Below are 16,305 nucleotides of genomic sequence, written 5' to 3'. Positions count from 1 at the left end.
AGCGAGTGGGTCATGTCCCTTTGGGCAGGCCATTGCAAGCGTTGGAAAGCCTCCCAGCCGCTTGCAACACTCTTAACGTTCCAAGATTAAAAGTATTTATAAACGGGCTCTCTGACATCTTCACCAGCGTCATCGTCATAGACGATTTCGTCATTATGGTGTTGGTTATTCGTTTCACCCGTTACAAATCAGCATGGTAAAGGTCAATGGTTATGGTAATGATTAATTCTGCTTGCGCGTGGTGTCTGGTATAATCTATGCTTCGTAATTTTAGTGCTCCCTGTTTTGTTTTTGTCCCCGAATTGTGTGAATAGATTACAAGAATAGAAAGAAGAAGAGAAAAGAAAAACAATGAATAAATAAACGCCCTTAAACATCCTCAAATTCAATCTCATCATCGCTTTCATCGCCTCCAGCGGCGTCTGCTGCGGCATTTACTGTTGGACTTGGCTCTTCAACCTTGACCTTCTTTGCAGGTTTGCCCTCGGAGCCCGAAGAGGCCTCGCGCTTCAACGACGACTTGGGGGTCTCCACGGCCGGGGTGCCGCCGGCAACGACATCCTCAAACATGCCATCGTCGTCCTCGTCGTCGTCATCATCCTCCTCCTCGGCCTCGGCCGCCTTCCTGGCCGCCTCAGCCTCTTGCTCTTTGGCGAGCTTGGCAAAGTAGTCGTCGATTTCGGCGTGGTCCTTTGCGTCCATCGCGTCCTTTTTGGTCTCGGTCGTGGTCGTGCTGGCGATCGCGCCGGCGACGGCGCCGGTCCTGGCGGGGTCGAGCTCATATGCCTCGCCGCTAATGGTACTCTGGGCGATCCAGCTGGGCAGGGCATTCTGTTCGGCGTGCTTGGCCTTGCGTTGGCGCTCGGCCTCCTTGTCGGCCTCGGAGGGCCCGTTGGCCGACAAGAGGTTGATATCGATGGACTTGGGGCCCGTGTCAGCCAGACCCTTGACAGCGGCCTGGCGGTGAGTGGGCTCGACGGCGACACTGGCCACGACCTGGTGCAGGGCGTCGCGGACGACGGGGCGCGCGGCGTTGTAGGCCAGGTCAAAGGTGCACTCGGGGACGACGACCGAGTCGATCTGGGGCAGCATGCCGGTGATGAACTTGAACTGGTCGTTCATGCGGGTCGACTGCTTGTGGCCGCCGCCACCGCCGTCGGGGTCATGCTTGAGGACGGAGCCGCAGTCGTGGCAGAGGAAACCCCTGGCACTAGGCTTGTCGAGGACCTCCATGAGCGAGTACTCCTTCTTGCAGCCGACGCGGAGGCAAAAGTACTCCTTGCGCTCGTCGGCGGGCACGGTGACGCCCTGCATCTGCTTGTCGACCGTATAGACGCGCCATTTTATGGCATCGATGGTCTGGCGATAGTCAATAAAGTAGTACATGCGGTTCACAGGCCGCTGCTGGCCCTCCTTGAGCTCCGGGCGCGTGTGCACTGTCAGGAAGCGGTCCTCCTTGAGGCGACCGCACAGCTTGTGCAGGTCCTTTGTATTCATGTTCATGAGGTAGGCGAGGTCATCGTCGCGTAGGGCCGAGTGGATGACGAGCGCGTCCACGACCAAGATGTGCTTAGTGTCGTAGAAGGCGCGCACGACGGAGCGCACCAGCGTTCGCGCGAGATCCATGGTTGGGTTCTGTCAGTCAGATGCCGTGAAGAAATGGAGCAGGTCCCCTCGTCGGGTTGATTGCGGTAGGTTTGACAGTGTCTTTGATGTGTCGCCTGGGTTCGTTCACCCGGTTCAGAATACTATTCGAGGCTGTGCGTCTTGTGTTTGAATGTCGTCTAAACCGCGATAACCCCAAGTCTGCTGGGAAACGAGCGTCTTTATAAATTTCGAGATTCGAGAGGGGAGGATCAGCCCCGGCTTCCTGGCCGCAGCACGCGAATCGGTGCTACCTTGCCCCAGTAACAATAATCATTGTTTCTTCCCCTAAGAAGACTACTTTGAATGTTATGCGGGTGTTGCGCAGGAGTCGGAAGAAACCTGCAGGAGTTTCCGGGGTTTTGGGCGTGCCTTTGTAGCGAGGCGACAGCTTCCGTCTGTAGTGTATGATGTGTTCACGCACTCGCTGCTGAGGGGTTGGTGGCGCAAAGCATCAGAAGAGCTCCAAGAAATTGCACCCTCGATTTGAGACTCGACTTTTGCTTTGGCGGTTCTGTGGCGGAGAGAATCTTCGCGAAGCTGAGATGGTGTGGTCTTGGTTGAAGATGTAAGCTTAGGTTGGCGACGGACAAGGAGCTCAAGATGCCTGCCACAGGACGAACGCGGCGGGACGGTGTGGATCATCCATCACATCAAAGGGGTGCTGAGTCAGCCAAATTGAATTGGATGCGATGCGACCTCGACAATTGACAATGTGTTAGCCATCGTACGTACCCTAACCCTTCTGAACCCATTCCAGGCACATCATGACATCGTCTATTTCCTACACTTCACTTGCCATTTCGTCACTTTTACCTTATTTTTTTGTGGTGGAACTCGACGTTCAGACAACTTGGCGTCTTTTCTGCTTTCCTCTGACTCCGGTATTGTGGCGCTGTTGCTGTTTTCGCGCCCTCTTTCCTTCACAAACACCGAACGACTTATATCTTCAAAGGTAAACGCCAAAACTCAAGTCTATAACGCGTTGGTTTAATCTATTCCAAAGCTAACGCGGAAGAATTGGAGAAGCAAAGGGAAAAAGTATCTTGAGTATGTACTCAAAAGAAACTCACTTGTTGACTGGCATCGGATCTTCTCAGCATCTGAACGACAAACATGGCCCTCCACTTCCCAGTCATTTATCTGCTCGCCTCCCACATGGATCCGGATGAATTGTATTCTATCGAGGAGCAGATACCTACTCTCACATATGACGTAAGGGAAGCAGATGTTGTTATCGGTAAGGTTGGCAAGAGGGAAAGGGCCCTATTTGAGCTCCGTAGGATCGGGCTCAAGACTAGCGAGGTGCCATTGGGAAACCTCGAGGCAAATGAGCCGCCAACAAAGCGAAGGAGATTGCCAGAGCATGATGCGACCCAGGACCCAGAGGCTAAAATGGGTGACACCACAACCCCTACAACAGTGGGAAGCCTCATTAAGGTGGCCAAGTTGGCATGGTTCACCGACTCGATCGCCAAGGGAGAAGTGCTTCCCATAGACGATTATGTTGTTTACCAGGGCATAAACCTAGGAAGAGAAGAGCCGTTTCCACCCATCAATCAGATCGCGGCCAGCTTTAAGGAAGGAGCTGCTGCCAAGCAAGCTGGTACTGGCAGCGCACATTCGATGCCTTCGTTTAAGAGAAGACGAGGTCAACCCCAATCCTACGTACCACACCTAATGCCTGAATCAACATCGGAACACGACGCTGCGGAGAACCTGCCCCCTATACCAAGCTTCCTCCACAGTGTATACTCTTGTCAGCGGCCTACGCCGGCCAACCCTCCAAACTCGGCGTTTATTGAGCAGTTGAAGGAGATACGGACCACTAGGCTGCTGAACGGAGACTCTATCGGCGTGCGGGCGTACTCGACTGCAATAGCCAGCCTGGCAGCGTACCCGTACGGCTTGACGACGCATATAGGTAGGTATCGCTGCGTAGCATGGTTGCATACTGTCTGGTTAGGATGAGATCATGCTGACAACCTTCCATAGAGGTCCAAAGGCTACCTGGATGTAACGAAAAGATAGCCTTCCTTTATCAGGAATGGAAACACACCGGCAAGATTAAGGAGGTCGAGGAAGCTACTCAAGATCCTAGACTCAAGATTCTTCGGGAGTTCCATGCAACGTGGGGCGTGGGTGACACGACCGCCAGAGAATGGTACAACAAAGGGTGGAGGGACCTCGATGATGTCGTCGAGTATGGCTGGGAGTCGCTCACCCGCGTCCAGCAGATCGGCGTCAAATACTATGACGAACTGCAGCTGAAGATATCCCGGGAAGAGGTTGAAAAGATTGCCAACATAATTCTCCAGCATGCCAACAAGATTCGAAGTGGCTTTCAGATGGTCATAGTCGGCGGTTACCGCAGGGGCAAGGATGAGAGCGGCGACGTCGACTTGATTCTCAGCCACCCAGACGAGTCTGCGACAGATAGGTTCGTTACAATGCTCGTAGACAGCCTCTCAGATAGCGACTACGTCACGCACACTCTGAGCTATACTGTCAAGAACTCAGAAAGGGGCCAAAAGCCTGTGGCCTGGAAAGGGAGTGCTCCCAAACCGCACGGTTCAGGCTTCGACACGTTAGACAAGGCTTTGGTGGTGTGGCAAGAACCAAAGCCAGGTGCTAAGAAGAATCCAAATCCCCACCGCCAGGTGGACATAATCATTAGCCCCTGGAAGACGGCAGGTTGTGCTGTCCTTGGCTGGACTAGCGGGACCACATTCCAGCGAGATATGCGCAAGTACTGCAAGGAAAAATTGAATCTCAAGTTCGACAGCAGTGGCATCAGATCACGGGCCGATGGCCGATGGGTGGACCTGGAGAGCAGAGATGGCGTGCCGGCGCCAGATATGCACACTGCCGAAAGGAGGGTTTTTGAGGGCCTGAAATTGGAATGGCGGCCACCAACGGAGAGAAACACGGGCTGAACAACGAGCGTACATTGTAACAACTGTGTAATTCCAAATCATGGTATACTCGTGATTGACTCAATCATTCGATTGTCTGTTTTGTCTAGGATTACTCCACACATTGAATGCGAGTTACGATGGTACAATTTCCACCTAAAGCACAACAACAGAAATGGGCCTTCTGTTACTCGTAGCAACAGAGAAATTACTGGCCAAAAGACACGCTGTAAGCAGCGTAGAGTGCCATGAACTTCAGGGACAAGTCAGCCAAGGCGGAGCCGATGAAGCCGCTGTTGGTGGGTGAAAGGTTAGCGGGTGTCGTTTTTGTAACAAGGAATGGTGATAGAGATCCAAGATGTACTTACACTCCACGACCCTTGGGGCCGAAAGTAGTGTAGCCGCTGGCGTAGATGAAGCGGGAAAAAACCCAGCCGGCTCCGAGGCCGGCGCTCGGGATGGGGTACTTCAGGCCGGCGATGAGCAGGGCACCGAGGAAAGGTGTGAGCTGCAGGTTTCATTCGGGTTCAGTCAATGCTCAAACAAGCCTTCCAATTCTGTAGGGAGAGGCAAAAAAAAAAAAAAAAAAAAAAAAAAAAGACTCACGTTCTCAGTAAAGTTGGTCTGAGCGCGCTGGGCGCAGTTGAAGGCGTACGCCTTGGGGTCTTTGGCCGCGACTTGGGATTCGGCGTAGGCGATGGGGTACATCAATCCTGATTCCTTGCGGGCCTTGGCCGACAGCACCATGTGGTACGTCTGGAGGAAAAAGGACGAGGCGGCGGCCAGGAGGACGTAGCTGTATGATTCAAATGTATTTTTGATTTAGTTTCATGTCTCTTTTCCCTATATTTTGTTTGTGTCTCATCTTCCCCCCAGGATTCACTCCGTGGGTTCTTTGCCCAACGTATGTGAAGGTGGGTGGACAAGATTTCGGATTTGGGCCCTGTTTGGGGTACCCTACAACAAATCCATCTCATGCATGCTGTGCTACGGCAAATAGGATCAAAGACTGTGCTTACCCGTAATCTCCGGGGAGGGTAAGAGTGATGGCTGCTGACATGATTGCTGGATTGGGGTCGAGCTTAAATGTCAAGATGTCCCTTTTTAGTCGTCTGGACTAATAGCTGTTTTCTGCAATGATGCAATAAAGAAGGTTTATGGGATTGATAGTGATGATGAAGACGTGACCACAACTGCGTATGGGATGGTACACAAAAGATGGAATGCGTGACCACCAAGTGGGAGTGTTCTGTTCTAGTTTGTTTGCTCAATTTATTACTGTCCGGATTAGAAACGTAGGTAGCTGCCAGCCAATCGAACAGCTTGGAATTGCCTAGAATTGGCCCGACGTACAGCAACGGGTTTCCAAAGCACCTTGTCCCCAGGGCGGAAATAAAGTCATTCGCGGATGACTAATTAATTCACTGAGTATAGTAGTGTACGAGTACGCGGCAGTGGGCGGAATTCCGCAGGCTGGTCCAAATGGGTTTCGAGTTTGCTTTCTTATTGTGAGTACCGATTTTGACCTGAACTTAGAAGCAGAGAGTTGGTTTCCCACCTATTTTTGGAACGTCATTCCATCTGCCTTGTTTTTAGGCGATGCTCCGACCTGAGCGGCCGTATCATTCAAGCCGATCCACGCTGTTCGTCCGTTCACGTTGCTCGTGGGAGAAGTCCCTGACTAGACTATCTAAACCATTGTCGATCTTGATATGAACCCACTACTGTCGGCACACTAGGCTAGTCTAGTTCTAGACTAGAACTGGAATCTAGTTCTTGAGAAACCTCCAGATTTAGGTAGATACATATTACAAGTCCGCACTGAAGCCTGTAGTTGCTCCGATACTGATACCAATCCATCATTCTGCTTGCTTTTCAACGTGAAATCCCAAGAAACTCAGCTCAGAATGGTACAAATCCCATCATTACCACCAGGTAAGGGCTATCTGTAACCCCCCCAAAAGTACTAAACAAAGACACCTGACTCCCAAGTAGAAAGATCCAATAGGAAGGGAAAAAAAGGCCAAAGTGGCACTAGAAATGGCAGTTATGAAGCGGAAAAGGTCGCGTTAAATTTGACGCCGAGATGAGGCAGCTTTGTTTAGCGCTTTCTCCGGCGCTTCTTCAATTCGGCCATCTCATCAATCTCTGCATCCACATCTTCTGGCTTCTGTGCCGTAACCGGCCCAAATGGCCTCGACGACGACACTCTCTCAATCCCATTGTTACCGCCAAGAAAGTCCGCGTAGAATTTGAGCGCGTTGAAAACCTCCTTGCCCGTTGGGATGATGGCGTCAGGGGGAAGTAGGAAGCCGTAGCTACCCCTGTCCCTCAACTTGATCTGGTAACTGTACCTGGCGTGCATCTCATGGTAGAACCAGTCCATGGCCGACCCGCCGGGCGGCTCCATCCTATGTACCCGTCCCCTGCGGCCGCCATGCCGAGAAAGCACAGCACCCTCGCAAGCCGAGAACACATCGTACTGCTCGCCGCTTGATAGCCGGATCGCCTTGGCCAGGTCTGCGGCGAGCTCTTCGAGATTCTCAACATTTGGCGGCTCCGGGTCGCAAGTGTACTCGAAAGGATAAAGAATCTCTTGAGAATACGAGTGCAGGTCGATAAACCCAACAAACTGAGCGTGATTTTCCTCCACCTGCTTCTTGGCCCATTGCGAGAGCTCCCTGGCCTCCACAGCCTCAAATGGCTTCTGACCACCGTAATCCTCCGAGCATGGTTCACGTAGGTCCTGGTTCCACTCAAAGTCGAACGCATGGTTGAGGTCAAGCCCATGACAGAAGTTGAACGGGGTGTCTTGCCTCGACTTTCGCCAGAGACGATCAGAGTCCCAGCTGTATACATATCCATCTGGGTTGGTTACTGGGATGAAAACGACCGTGTAGTTATTCAAGAACCGAGTCAGAACAGGCTCCTGATCGTAAGAGGTGATGAGGGCCCAGACGAGATAGTTGACAGTCGCAGTCGCGATCCACTCGCGCGCATGCAAGCCGCCGTTAATAACCACCGTCTTTCGCGGCGCCTTGTTCTTGTCCGCATCCTGTGCATACAAATTATTTCCAACCCTGAGCGCAAGAATCTCGCGGCCCTCAAACGACTTGCCGATGGTCTCCAACTTCACTATCTTGGGGAACATCGACTCGAGAAGACGCATCCACTGATGAATGACATGTAGAGGCTGGTAGTCGCGGAAGAAGACATTATCGAACTCTTCGGCAGAGTCAATGAGCGAGGGCTTAAGCGTCTTGCTGCTGCTCGGGTCGAATCGCGTATCGTCCTTGACGCGTCTGTTATAGGTTGCAGCAACGGCGGAGGGAAGGTCGGGGATCAGAGTTGAAAAGTTGCCTCGGAGGGAGACGGGTAGGAGGCTCAGCAGCGGTGTGACGTCGTTCTTGTGTATGCGGATATCGACGTGGTTTCGCGTGAATCCCCAGACGTCAAGGAACAGCCGGTCGGCGGCATCGGCAAGAGCATTTTCGTCCTCCTGACTCGATACGTTAAAGCGAAGGACCGTCTCCTTAGAATATCGGGGATTGAACGCCCCCATTCCCCGCGCCGGTGCCGACTTGGGTTTAGCCGAGGCCGGCCGGCCAAAAATAAATTCAACGGCCGAGTTGCGCAGCCATGTAAGGAAGGGGAAAACGCCATTGTTTGCTTGGGCCTGCGGCGGTTGGTACGAAGCGTAGCCGTGGTCTAGTCTAACACCAGCAGCCGGTACGGTTGGACAGAAGACGAGGGCCAGGGCTAGACATAGCAGGATTGGAGTGGTGAAATATGGCCTGGAATGCATCTTGCAGACTTTGACAAGCCTAGATTACTGTTGTTGTTGTTGTTGTTGTTTATTTCAATCGCAACGTAAGGTTCGGCCTGTTCATCAAGTCTGCGCCGAACCGGACACCAGTGGCCCCGGGAGGCTTGGTTGGGGGAACCCCAGTAAAATAAAATAAAATAAAAAAGCCGAGCAAAACCAGAACTACCCGAGTTGCGAAAACGTCAATCGAGACTTTGGATATAAAGAGAGAATGCAATGATGCAAAAGCAAAAGATCAAGCAAAACGGATCCCGCAACCTATCGTATGTATCGATGGCGAGAAGTTGTTTCGTGTGTGAAGACGATAGCCGGCAAAGATGGGGACGTACCGGCCGTTCCTACCTACAGTTTGTGAGGGGCTGACTTGCCAGGCCGTCGTCGAGCGAATGCGCAGCACAGCCTCTGAATGTGGATTAGGAATTGGAGGCAGGAGACCCCAGCTTTCACTCTGCACTCCCGCCCCTTCCAGCCCCGTCGGCAAATCCAAATGAGCAGCCAAGGCAGCATCCAAAATCCAAATCCAGATCTCATCCATGTAACCGACTCAGAGAGTCTGCATCCGGCTGCATGAAAAGTGGATCCTGAACCTGCCATTCATTCCTTTGCAGGCCCATCGTTTTTCTGTGAGTGATACCGAGGTGTTTGTCGACTCCATAATCCAATGCATACTTCGTAACTACCGGCAGACTGCAGTATATCTTTTCATGGTAAATGCCTGACGAGACTCGGGTGCTACTCCGTACTTCTAGGAAGTAAGCTCGGTAATTACTTTTACGTACCTAAGCATCACAACGCCCCAAAGCACAGCGAAACCGGAGCATAAGATGAACCGAATACAGGAAGGATTTCTTTAGGTAATTATAACTATGTCCGCTCCAGTCGTGCACCGATCGATGTCCAGATCGGTAACCTGACCTTGGTCTAGCCTTGTCGTTGTACAGTTTTAGTCGATTCGGTTTGAGTCTCACTGATGAGGCGTAAAACGGTTGGCTCTAGAACTAGTTTTTAGTTTTAGAGAGGGGAGGGAAAAAAAAGGCGGATCGATTTCCATCAATATACAACATCACTGGAGTGGACGAACGGCGCTGTAGACAGCTCGGTCGATTTCCACATGGGCCGCAAGGTCATATTTTTGCGGCACAACACCCTGGCTTGCAGACATGGCACAGAACACTGAGCGCCAAGGATCAAAACGTTGAGCGACATGGACCAAGCAAAGAGTGCTCCGTTGTACGACGTTAAAGTACGCAGGGTGCACTTGCATCAGTATTAGCCTACGCATACCTACAACGGGCCATGCCAGCTGAATTATGATAGCAACACAAAAAAATAAAAAAATAATAATAATAAAACATATCAGTCGTACACGGAACGGCAAGGGACAAGGCTGTATCTAAAAGACGAGATTCTCTTGATACGAGCTACCAACCTCTGGAAATTCTCGAGTGATGGTTGGTTGGTTGCATTGTTCTGTTCAAGGTACGGACTAGTCGGCTGGTCTTGCACAGGATTGCTCGCTGCTTCGTGGGGCCACAGGTGATCGCTGGGCGCTCGCGCCATTAGATGAATCTTACAGCACAGGCGTTCCTTGCTTACCTCCTTCATAGGTCTTGACGTGTCCAAGCGCCCCCAAAAAGATGACAGCAAGTTGAGATGGTTGTGTGAAGTGCTTATTGTTGTTTGACTTTGCCTGAAATGGAATAATTCTCTGAGTATTTGGTTGCAATCGCCAACTTACCGTACCTAATTAGCACACATTCTGTATAGTCCAGTCCCTTACTTACCCAGGCAACGGGCACCTATCCCCCATTCTCGGTAACCCAGAAAGTTGGATTTTTCTTCATCCCTGGCGGACTGCACGGTTGGAGGTGGGCCCCCGCCGACATTCACCGTCCTGGTTGGTTGAGCTAAACCGGCTCGCCCCTTGTCCCTGTACCTGCCTCCTTTCTCGACTCCTTTCCGTTGCGTGGGTAGGTGGTCCAGCCCTGAGCTCCCGCCCGGCCTTGTAGCGCATTTTAGCCCTCGTTGTAACCCTTTCCTACCTAGCCCAGCACCGCCCGACAGGCCAGCCTCGTTGTGAACCCGGTCCGTCCATCAAATCAGTTTTTATTATTCTCGCATGCGCTGGCATCGAGTGAACGATCCAACTTTCTGCTCAACTGCGGGTGTCTGTCGTCCTTCGTTTTTTTTTCTTCATCCCCAATTCAAACAGACACGCATGCGCGCTCGTTCCCGTCCGATTCTATCCGAAACAAGGGCCACAAGGTCGGCCAAATGTCATCATTGAGCCCGTTCAAGCAATAGGTGACCCCAAGGGAGAGCTTCTGCCGGCCTCCCAGCTTTGCTTGTGAGAAGAACTCCCTGCTCTGCGATGGTCTCGTCGTGAGTGTCATCAACACAGCCTGGCCCAGCCTAGCATGACCGCCCGCACTTGTCGCCATGCCGTTTCTTCGTCGCCGCGGCGTAATCGCCAGCGAATCCGATATGCGCCGTCATGCCAATTCCGACGAAGTGCTGTCGGTCGATAATCAGCAGCCCACCCCCGAGACGACGCAACTGGGCGAACCTACCCTGCCAAACTCACCACCTTCAACTCCGCCGCCCGACCCGGACGCCGGAACAAACACCATTCCCGCGACTCCCACAACAACACCTCCCAGCGAAACCTCTCCTGATGCTGGACAGCCCTCCTTGCAGCCGATTCCCTCGATAAATCTACCTCCCAGATCCCAATCGCCTCCACTGCCGGATGATGCCAGTAAACAACGCCGATTTTCAATGCTTAGGTTCCGGAATGCCTCCGACTCCCAGCTCGCGACGAGGGCAAGACAGCAGGCGCAGGCTGAGAAACGGCCGCCGATGCCTCCAATCTCTCTTTCGCATCAGCAGCAGCCACGTATGTGATCAACCGAATACGGAATTCCATCGGAGTCCCTTCCACGGGCCCTCGCGACTCAAAAGTGCATGCTAACCTTGTAAATACTAGCCCCCGAGATAATCAAAACCTCTCCGACCGTTGATATGAATACAATGCCCTTGCCGAAGAAGTCTTCGCGCATGAAGCTTCCATGGGGTCTTGGAGACAAAGACGAGAGCAAAGACGAGTCCGGCGAACAGGTACCTCGTCTAACGACCAAGAAGGATCGCAGGAAAACGCTCAACTTTGGAGCGACCTCTAGCAAGCAGAGCGTCACCTTCGATGTACCCGGAAGAGCTAGCACTTCCCACCAGCCTCCTGCTTATGGCGATGACACGGATGGAAACGGATTACCCCTCCCGGTAACCAGGCTATCCGAGTCTTCGAGATCAGACGGCAGCTCTGGTGATCACCGCGTGTACGGCAGCACGACGACCACGACCCACACCGTCCAAACCACAACCACCTTCTTCCGACTACCGCGCCGGCGACAAAAGCAACCAGAACCTCTATTCCCTATAGCACACCTGCAGAAGGGCGGTAACTCTCAGTCGGATGTGCAGAGGCCTACTACAGGCGCTTCGCTGTCGACTGCCACGCCTGATTCTTTTAGAGCAAGTACATCAAGTCGGCCTGCAGGTCACAGTACGACGCCCACGCCAACGCCTTCGAGGCCCACATCATCCAGGCTCACATCTTCTGCAACGTCTCCTGCTTTTCACCTTTCCCACAAGGCTAGCGTGTCGCCTGCCACCGCTCTTTTCAGGCCTGATTCGAGAAACTCAGGCCGGTCTTCGCCATCCAAGCTGGCCCTCAACAATAGAGGGAGGTCCTCAACTTTCAGCTCGTTGGGAAGGCAATCGATGGATGATGGTCTGCATGCGCCTCCGCGCACTTCGACATCTACAGGGCGCAAGAGCTTCGGAGATCTGCTGGGTCTGAACAAGCTTCGTCAAAACAACGATCTTTCGGGTAGACACGGTTCACGGACTCCGGCCACACCCGGTTCCACAACTTCCAAGAACAACTCACTCCAGATTGCTCGCGAGCAGGCGCTTGTTCTTCCAGAGAGACGAGATGACGATACACCTGCGAAGTATCTCGCAAGGTTAGAGGAGGTCGTCAGTCGTAGTGTGGTTGCCAGCGCTCTGTCCAAGAGCGCTGATGCTTTCTCGCAGGCAGTCTTACGGAGCTATATGCGCAGGTTTAGCTTCTTTGGGGATCCAATGGATATGGCTATCAGGAAGCTGTTGATGGAAGCTGAGCTTCCCAAGGAAACGCAGCAAATCGATCGCTGTTTGCAGGCCTTCGCGAACCGATACCATGAGTGCAACCCAGGAATTTACACCAACCCAGATCAGGCCTACTTCATTGCATTCTCTCTTCTTATCCTCCACACAGATGTTTTCAACAAGAACAACAAATATAAGATGCAGAAGGCGGATTATCTCAAGAACACACACGGAGAGGGTATCTTTGATGATATCCTCGAGTGTTTTTACGACAACATCACTTACACACCTTTCATCCATGTTGAGGATGATCTGGACATCAACGGGGAAAGGATAGTTGCTCACAAGGCCAAGAAGAAGTCACTCTTTAACGCCAATCAGGATCCAGTGAAGAGGGCCGCTAAGGAACCGATCGACCCTTATACCTTGATCATAGACCAGAAACTTGACATACTACGACCTAACCTCAAAGATGTGATCCCCTTGGACGACACTTACAGCTATCTGGGTACTGCACAGTCTTTCAACCTGCAGGAGCTTCAGAAGACTTTCTTTAAGACCGGTATTCTTCAAATAGTGTCGGCCAGGTCGCGGCCTGATGCTTTTATGTCTGAGAAGACAGCGACCAATCCAGAGGAAGCTCAGCAAGGAATTGTGGACATCAAAATCACCAAAGTTGGCCTACTCTGGCGGAAAGATGTGAAGAAGAAGAAAACGAGATCTCCTTGGCAGGAATGGGGTGCTATTCTGACGGGAGCTCAACTGTACTTCTTCCGCAATACGTCCTGGGTCAAGAACCTGATGCACCAGCTCGACAGCCACATCAAGCATGGCAACGACGGCATACCTGTTATATTCCAACCGCCACTGGAACATTTCAAGCCCGACAGTTTATTGTCGACCAATGATGCGGTTGCGCTGCTCGATTCATCCTATAAAAAGCACAAGAATGCATTTGTCTACGTGAAGCATGGGGGCTCTGAGGAGGTGCTTTTGGCGGATAATGAAGAAGAGCTGAACGACTGGTTGGCCAAACTCAACTACGCTGCTGCGTTTAGAACGTCGGGTGTGCGAATGAGGGGCGTCGTCGGTGGCAGCTACGATGGTCAGACTCGACGAGCGATCAGAAGACTCGAGTCTGATTCCTCAACATCGGTACAGACGCCCAGCGGTGAGGTTACAATATCAAGGAGTCGTATCGACCACAATCTAGCACAAGATATCCTCGAACGTCGGCGCGAGGTCATGTCGGAAAGAGTCTCAGACGCCAACGAGAGGTTGCAGGAGCAGGAATCGAAACTGGACTCCCAACTGAGGAACGCTAGGCACCTGCAAATCCTGGCTCCAATCATGCCAAAGACGAGGGATCAGATACTCTTGTCGGCGGCCCGGATAGCCGCCAAATTAAAATGGACGCGCATGGAGATGTGGAAATTAAAATGCCATCGCGATATCCTTCTCATGGATCTGGAAGAAGAGAGGAAGCTACTTGGCCTCCCGCCGGCCTTGATATTGGGTCACATTGCCAACCCTAAAAAGCCAGCTTTGGGTCGGGAGACATCAAAAGCCAGTTCCTCTACTGTGGTTCAACAGAGTCCCAAATCAACTTTGCCGGCACCCCTCCGCGTGGCCCCGCCTGCTCCCGGAGAAGCCCCCGACTCACCTGAAGGCGATGTTTTCCAAACACCGCCAACCAGTGCGACGTACCACAAGCACAGTCTATCCTGGGACAACCCATCTGTCAGTATCGACCATCCAAGTCCCAGAAAAGGATCTACTGCTAGTGCCACTGCAACTCCGAACCCGGTTGCTGCATCACCGTCGCCAAATATGACTAGTTCAACATCGCCGACGGCAGCCACAGGCATCCCAACTGCACTTCAGCCACCGCAGCCAGCTGGCAAACCCAGTGATGAGCACGATGCGGCCGAGAGGGAACTGCTTGAACAAGCTGGCCTCCTTGATAACGAGTCGAAAGAAACCGAAAACAAGTCCTCTACAACACTTGCAGGGGATGTTTCGGAAGGTCGAGAACGAGAACCCTGGGAGACTAATTCCCCTCTGCCAGGATCAGTCTCTTCTGACAAGCAAGACCGCAATAAAATCCGACGAAGTCTTCAACGAACGCTTCGCGAAAGTGCGGGGCACTTATCCCATGTGCGCAGTCGGAAGGGCAAGGAGCCAGCTGCTCCTTCGAGTGCCGATGAAGAATCGTCGCGTGACGAGACAAATGTCCTCACCAGAGGCACTGGCTCGTTCGTGGTCCATGGCAAAAAGGCCTCCGTCATCAATTTCGGTGGTGATTTGCAAGGAAGCGCCGCGGACCAGAGGCTCCGGAATCGCAAGACGCAGCAGACCATGGATACGGTGCGCACCGATGTGAACTCGACGCCATTCTCCGGAACTGATCCCAGTCCCACATCGGCAACCGCGGCTCCGGATTTTAGGACGATCCTCCAATCGCCCAGAGACACCGAGCGCCGTGAATCAGCCGCCAGCGCCAGCACCGCCACCGCCATGAGCTTTCGTGAGCTTCATAGGAAGTACTCAACGGCCCAAGCAACAAAATCTCATGGAAACCTTTCGCTCCCGGACGAGGATAGTGATGCTGCCCTGAGCTTCTCAGATGGCCGAAGAACCCCGCTACCTCCGATCGAACATGACTCGGATGAGGAGGCAGACTTGGCGAACGAGGTTCGCCTGAGGCTGGGGCTGACCTCGGACCGGGGAAAGAGAGTTGTTGTCAGCGATGGGGACGAGGAGTATGTTGACATGGGTAGCAACGACGATGAGAATAGGAGAAGTGGCGGTTTGCTCAGCCCTGCTGAGAGCACATTGCAGCAGAGGTTCTACACGCCAGAGCCACCATTGTCGCCCACATCTGAAACTAGCGATGATCACGACATCGACCGTGGCCGTACTCAAACGCCGCTTAGTTCGCCGCCGCAGCTTCAAGCCGTGAATGGTTAATTTGGCAAGAGACAAAACAGAGCTTACCGAATAGTTATTATGCAGGCCTGTTGTTCCCGTTGTTGTGGGATGAACGTGGCACACCAACAAAAAATCTGCCCTATCATTTTCTCCCGTTCTTCTCTCCTTTGTACTATTACGCATTTGCGATGTATTTGGAGGCGCGTTCGAGCTCCTCCATCCACCTCAACAAAGGATGGGAAACCGGGCATCAGCGTTGTAATGGCCACTTTTCGGCCCCCAGGTGATCAAGCTCTTTGATACCTGCGAAGGCACTCATTTGTATTTGCAAACTTTTTTCCCTTTCTATTTCTTTTGTTTCTTTATCAATTTCTCTCTTCCTCTCAATCGCGGACTTGGGTTTCGCGCAGGTTCTGTTATTTCGGCGGGCAATGGATCATAACCACGGTTGGCCTTTGGTAGGAGTAACGATGGATGGGATAGATAGTTAATTGCAAAATAGGCTCAGCGGTTTTCTGTACGATTCCTGATTCCTCGTAAAAGACTGGGTACGTGTTGAACTAAAAAGAATTCATTATGAGACGTCGGGGTGCCGCCTTAGGTCCTGCTAACTCTGGCCTAATGGATGATGCCGTGGCGTATGTATCAGCGGTGGTCATATCGTCATTCCGACAGATCCTTCGCACATCCGTTTATCTACCATTCTTCATGTTTTGTTTATACACCGATTCAACCAAAATGACACCGTATTCGCCAATGACCCTAGTTCCCAGTAATGCTTTTCCCAATCTTGCGTACGAATAGCCCTTCGTCCTTAGATCTTCAGGCCTCTCCTGGTCT

At 52.3% G+C, this 16,305-nt stretch overlaps 5 protein-coding genes across 5 annotated transcripts; 2 read left to right on the top strand and 3 right to left on the bottom strand.

The window, feature by feature from the left end:
- Positions 1-201: 201 nt before the first annotated feature.
- Positions 202-2,236, bottom strand: MGG_06909 (uncharacterized protein). The gene has a single exon (XM_003709595.1). It carries the CDS (start codon positions 1,624-1,626, stop codon positions 370-372), a length of 1,257 nt encoding a protein of 418 aa, XP_003709643.1. The 5' UTR covers positions 1,627-2,236; the 3' UTR covers positions 202-369.
- A 167-nt stretch (positions 2,237-2,403) lies between these two features.
- On the top strand, positions 2,404-4,753 carry MGG_06908 (DNA polymerase beta). Its single transcript, XM_003709594.1, has 3 exons — positions 2,404-2,599; positions 2,674-3,568; positions 3,640-4,753. The coding sequence occupies exons 2-3, from the start codon at positions 2,761-2,763 to the stop codon at positions 4,578-4,580; spliced, it is 1,749 nt and encodes a 582-aa protein (XP_003709642.1). The 5' UTR covers positions 2,404-2,599; positions 2,674-2,760; the 3' UTR covers positions 4,581-4,753.
- Positions 4,523-5,833, bottom strand: MGG_06907 (uncharacterized protein). Its single transcript, XM_003709593.1, has 4 exons — positions 5,579-5,833; positions 5,166-5,355; positions 4,928-5,067; positions 4,523-4,852 (listed from the first exon to the last, which is right to left on the bottom strand). The coding sequence occupies exons 1-4, from the start codon at positions 5,617-5,619 to the stop codon at positions 4,768-4,770; spliced, it is 456 nt and encodes a 151-aa protein (XP_003709641.1). The 5' UTR covers positions 5,620-5,833; the 3' UTR covers positions 4,523-4,767.
- Positions 5,834-5,958: 125 nt separating this feature from the next.
- MGG_06906 (uncharacterized protein) lies at positions 5,959-8,777 on the bottom strand. The gene has a single exon (XM_003709592.1). The coding sequence runs from the start codon at positions 8,362-8,364 to the stop codon at positions 6,661-6,663; it is 1,704 nt and encodes a 567-aa protein (XP_003709640.1). The 5' UTR covers positions 8,365-8,777; the 3' UTR covers positions 5,959-6,660.
- A 1,680-nt stretch (positions 8,778-10,457) lies between these two features.
- MGG_06905 (protein transporter sec73) lies at positions 10,458-16,032 on the top strand. The gene is made up of 2 exons (XM_003709591.1): positions 10,458-11,281; positions 11,372-16,032. Exons 1-2 carry the CDS (start codon positions 10,825-10,827, stop codon positions 15,502-15,504), a joined length of 4,590 nt encoding a protein of 1,529 aa, XP_003709639.1. The 5' UTR covers positions 10,458-10,824; the 3' UTR covers positions 15,505-16,032.
- Positions 16,033-16,305: the final 273 nt, after the last annotated feature.

This window comes from Pyricularia oryzae, chromosome 1, assembly GCF_000002495.2.
Source record: "Pyricularia oryzae 70-15 chromosome 1, whole genome shotgun sequence".
NCBI lineage: Eukaryota > Fungi > Ascomycota > Sordariomycetes > Magnaporthales > Pyriculariaceae > Pyricularia > Pyricularia oryzae.
The sequence above is the reverse complement of the archived record's forward strand: the minus strand, read 5'-3'. Positions and strand labels throughout refer to the sequence as shown.

Coding starts and splice junctions, on each gene's coding strand:
- MGG_06908 (XM_003709594.1), top strand. CDS start 2,761: ATGGCCCTCCACTTCCCAGTCATTTATCTGCTCGCCTCCCACATGGAT. Junction 3,569..3,639: donor CGGCTTGACGACGCATATAG/GTAGGTATCGCT, acceptor AACCTTCCATAG/AGGTCCAAAGGCTACCTGGA.
- MGG_06906 (XM_003709592.1), bottom strand. CDS start 8,364: ATGCATTCCAGGCCATATTTCACCACTCCAATCCTGCTATGTCTAGCC.
- MGG_06907 (XM_003709593.1), bottom strand. CDS start 5,619: ATGTCAGCAGCCATCACTCTTACCCTCCCCGGAGATTACGG. Junction 5,068..5,165: donor AGACCAACTTTACTGAGAAC/GTGAGTCTTTTT, acceptor TGAAACCTGCAG/CTCACACCTTTCCTCGGTGC. Junction 4,853..4,927: donor GGCCCCAAGGGTCGTGGAGT/GTAAGTACATCT, acceptor ACCCACCAACAG/CGGCTTCATCGGCTCCGCCT.
- MGG_06905 (XM_003709591.1), top strand. CDS start 10,825: ATGCCGTTTCTTCGTCGCCGCGGCGTAATCGCCAGCGAATCCGATATG. Junction 11,282..11,371: donor TTCGCATCAGCAGCAGCCAC/GTATGTGATCAA, acceptor TGTAAATACTAG/CCCCCGAGATAATCAAAACC.
- MGG_06909 (XM_003709595.1), bottom strand. CDS start 1,626: ATGGATCTCGCGCGAACGCTGGTGCGCTCCGTCGTGCGCGCCTTCTAC.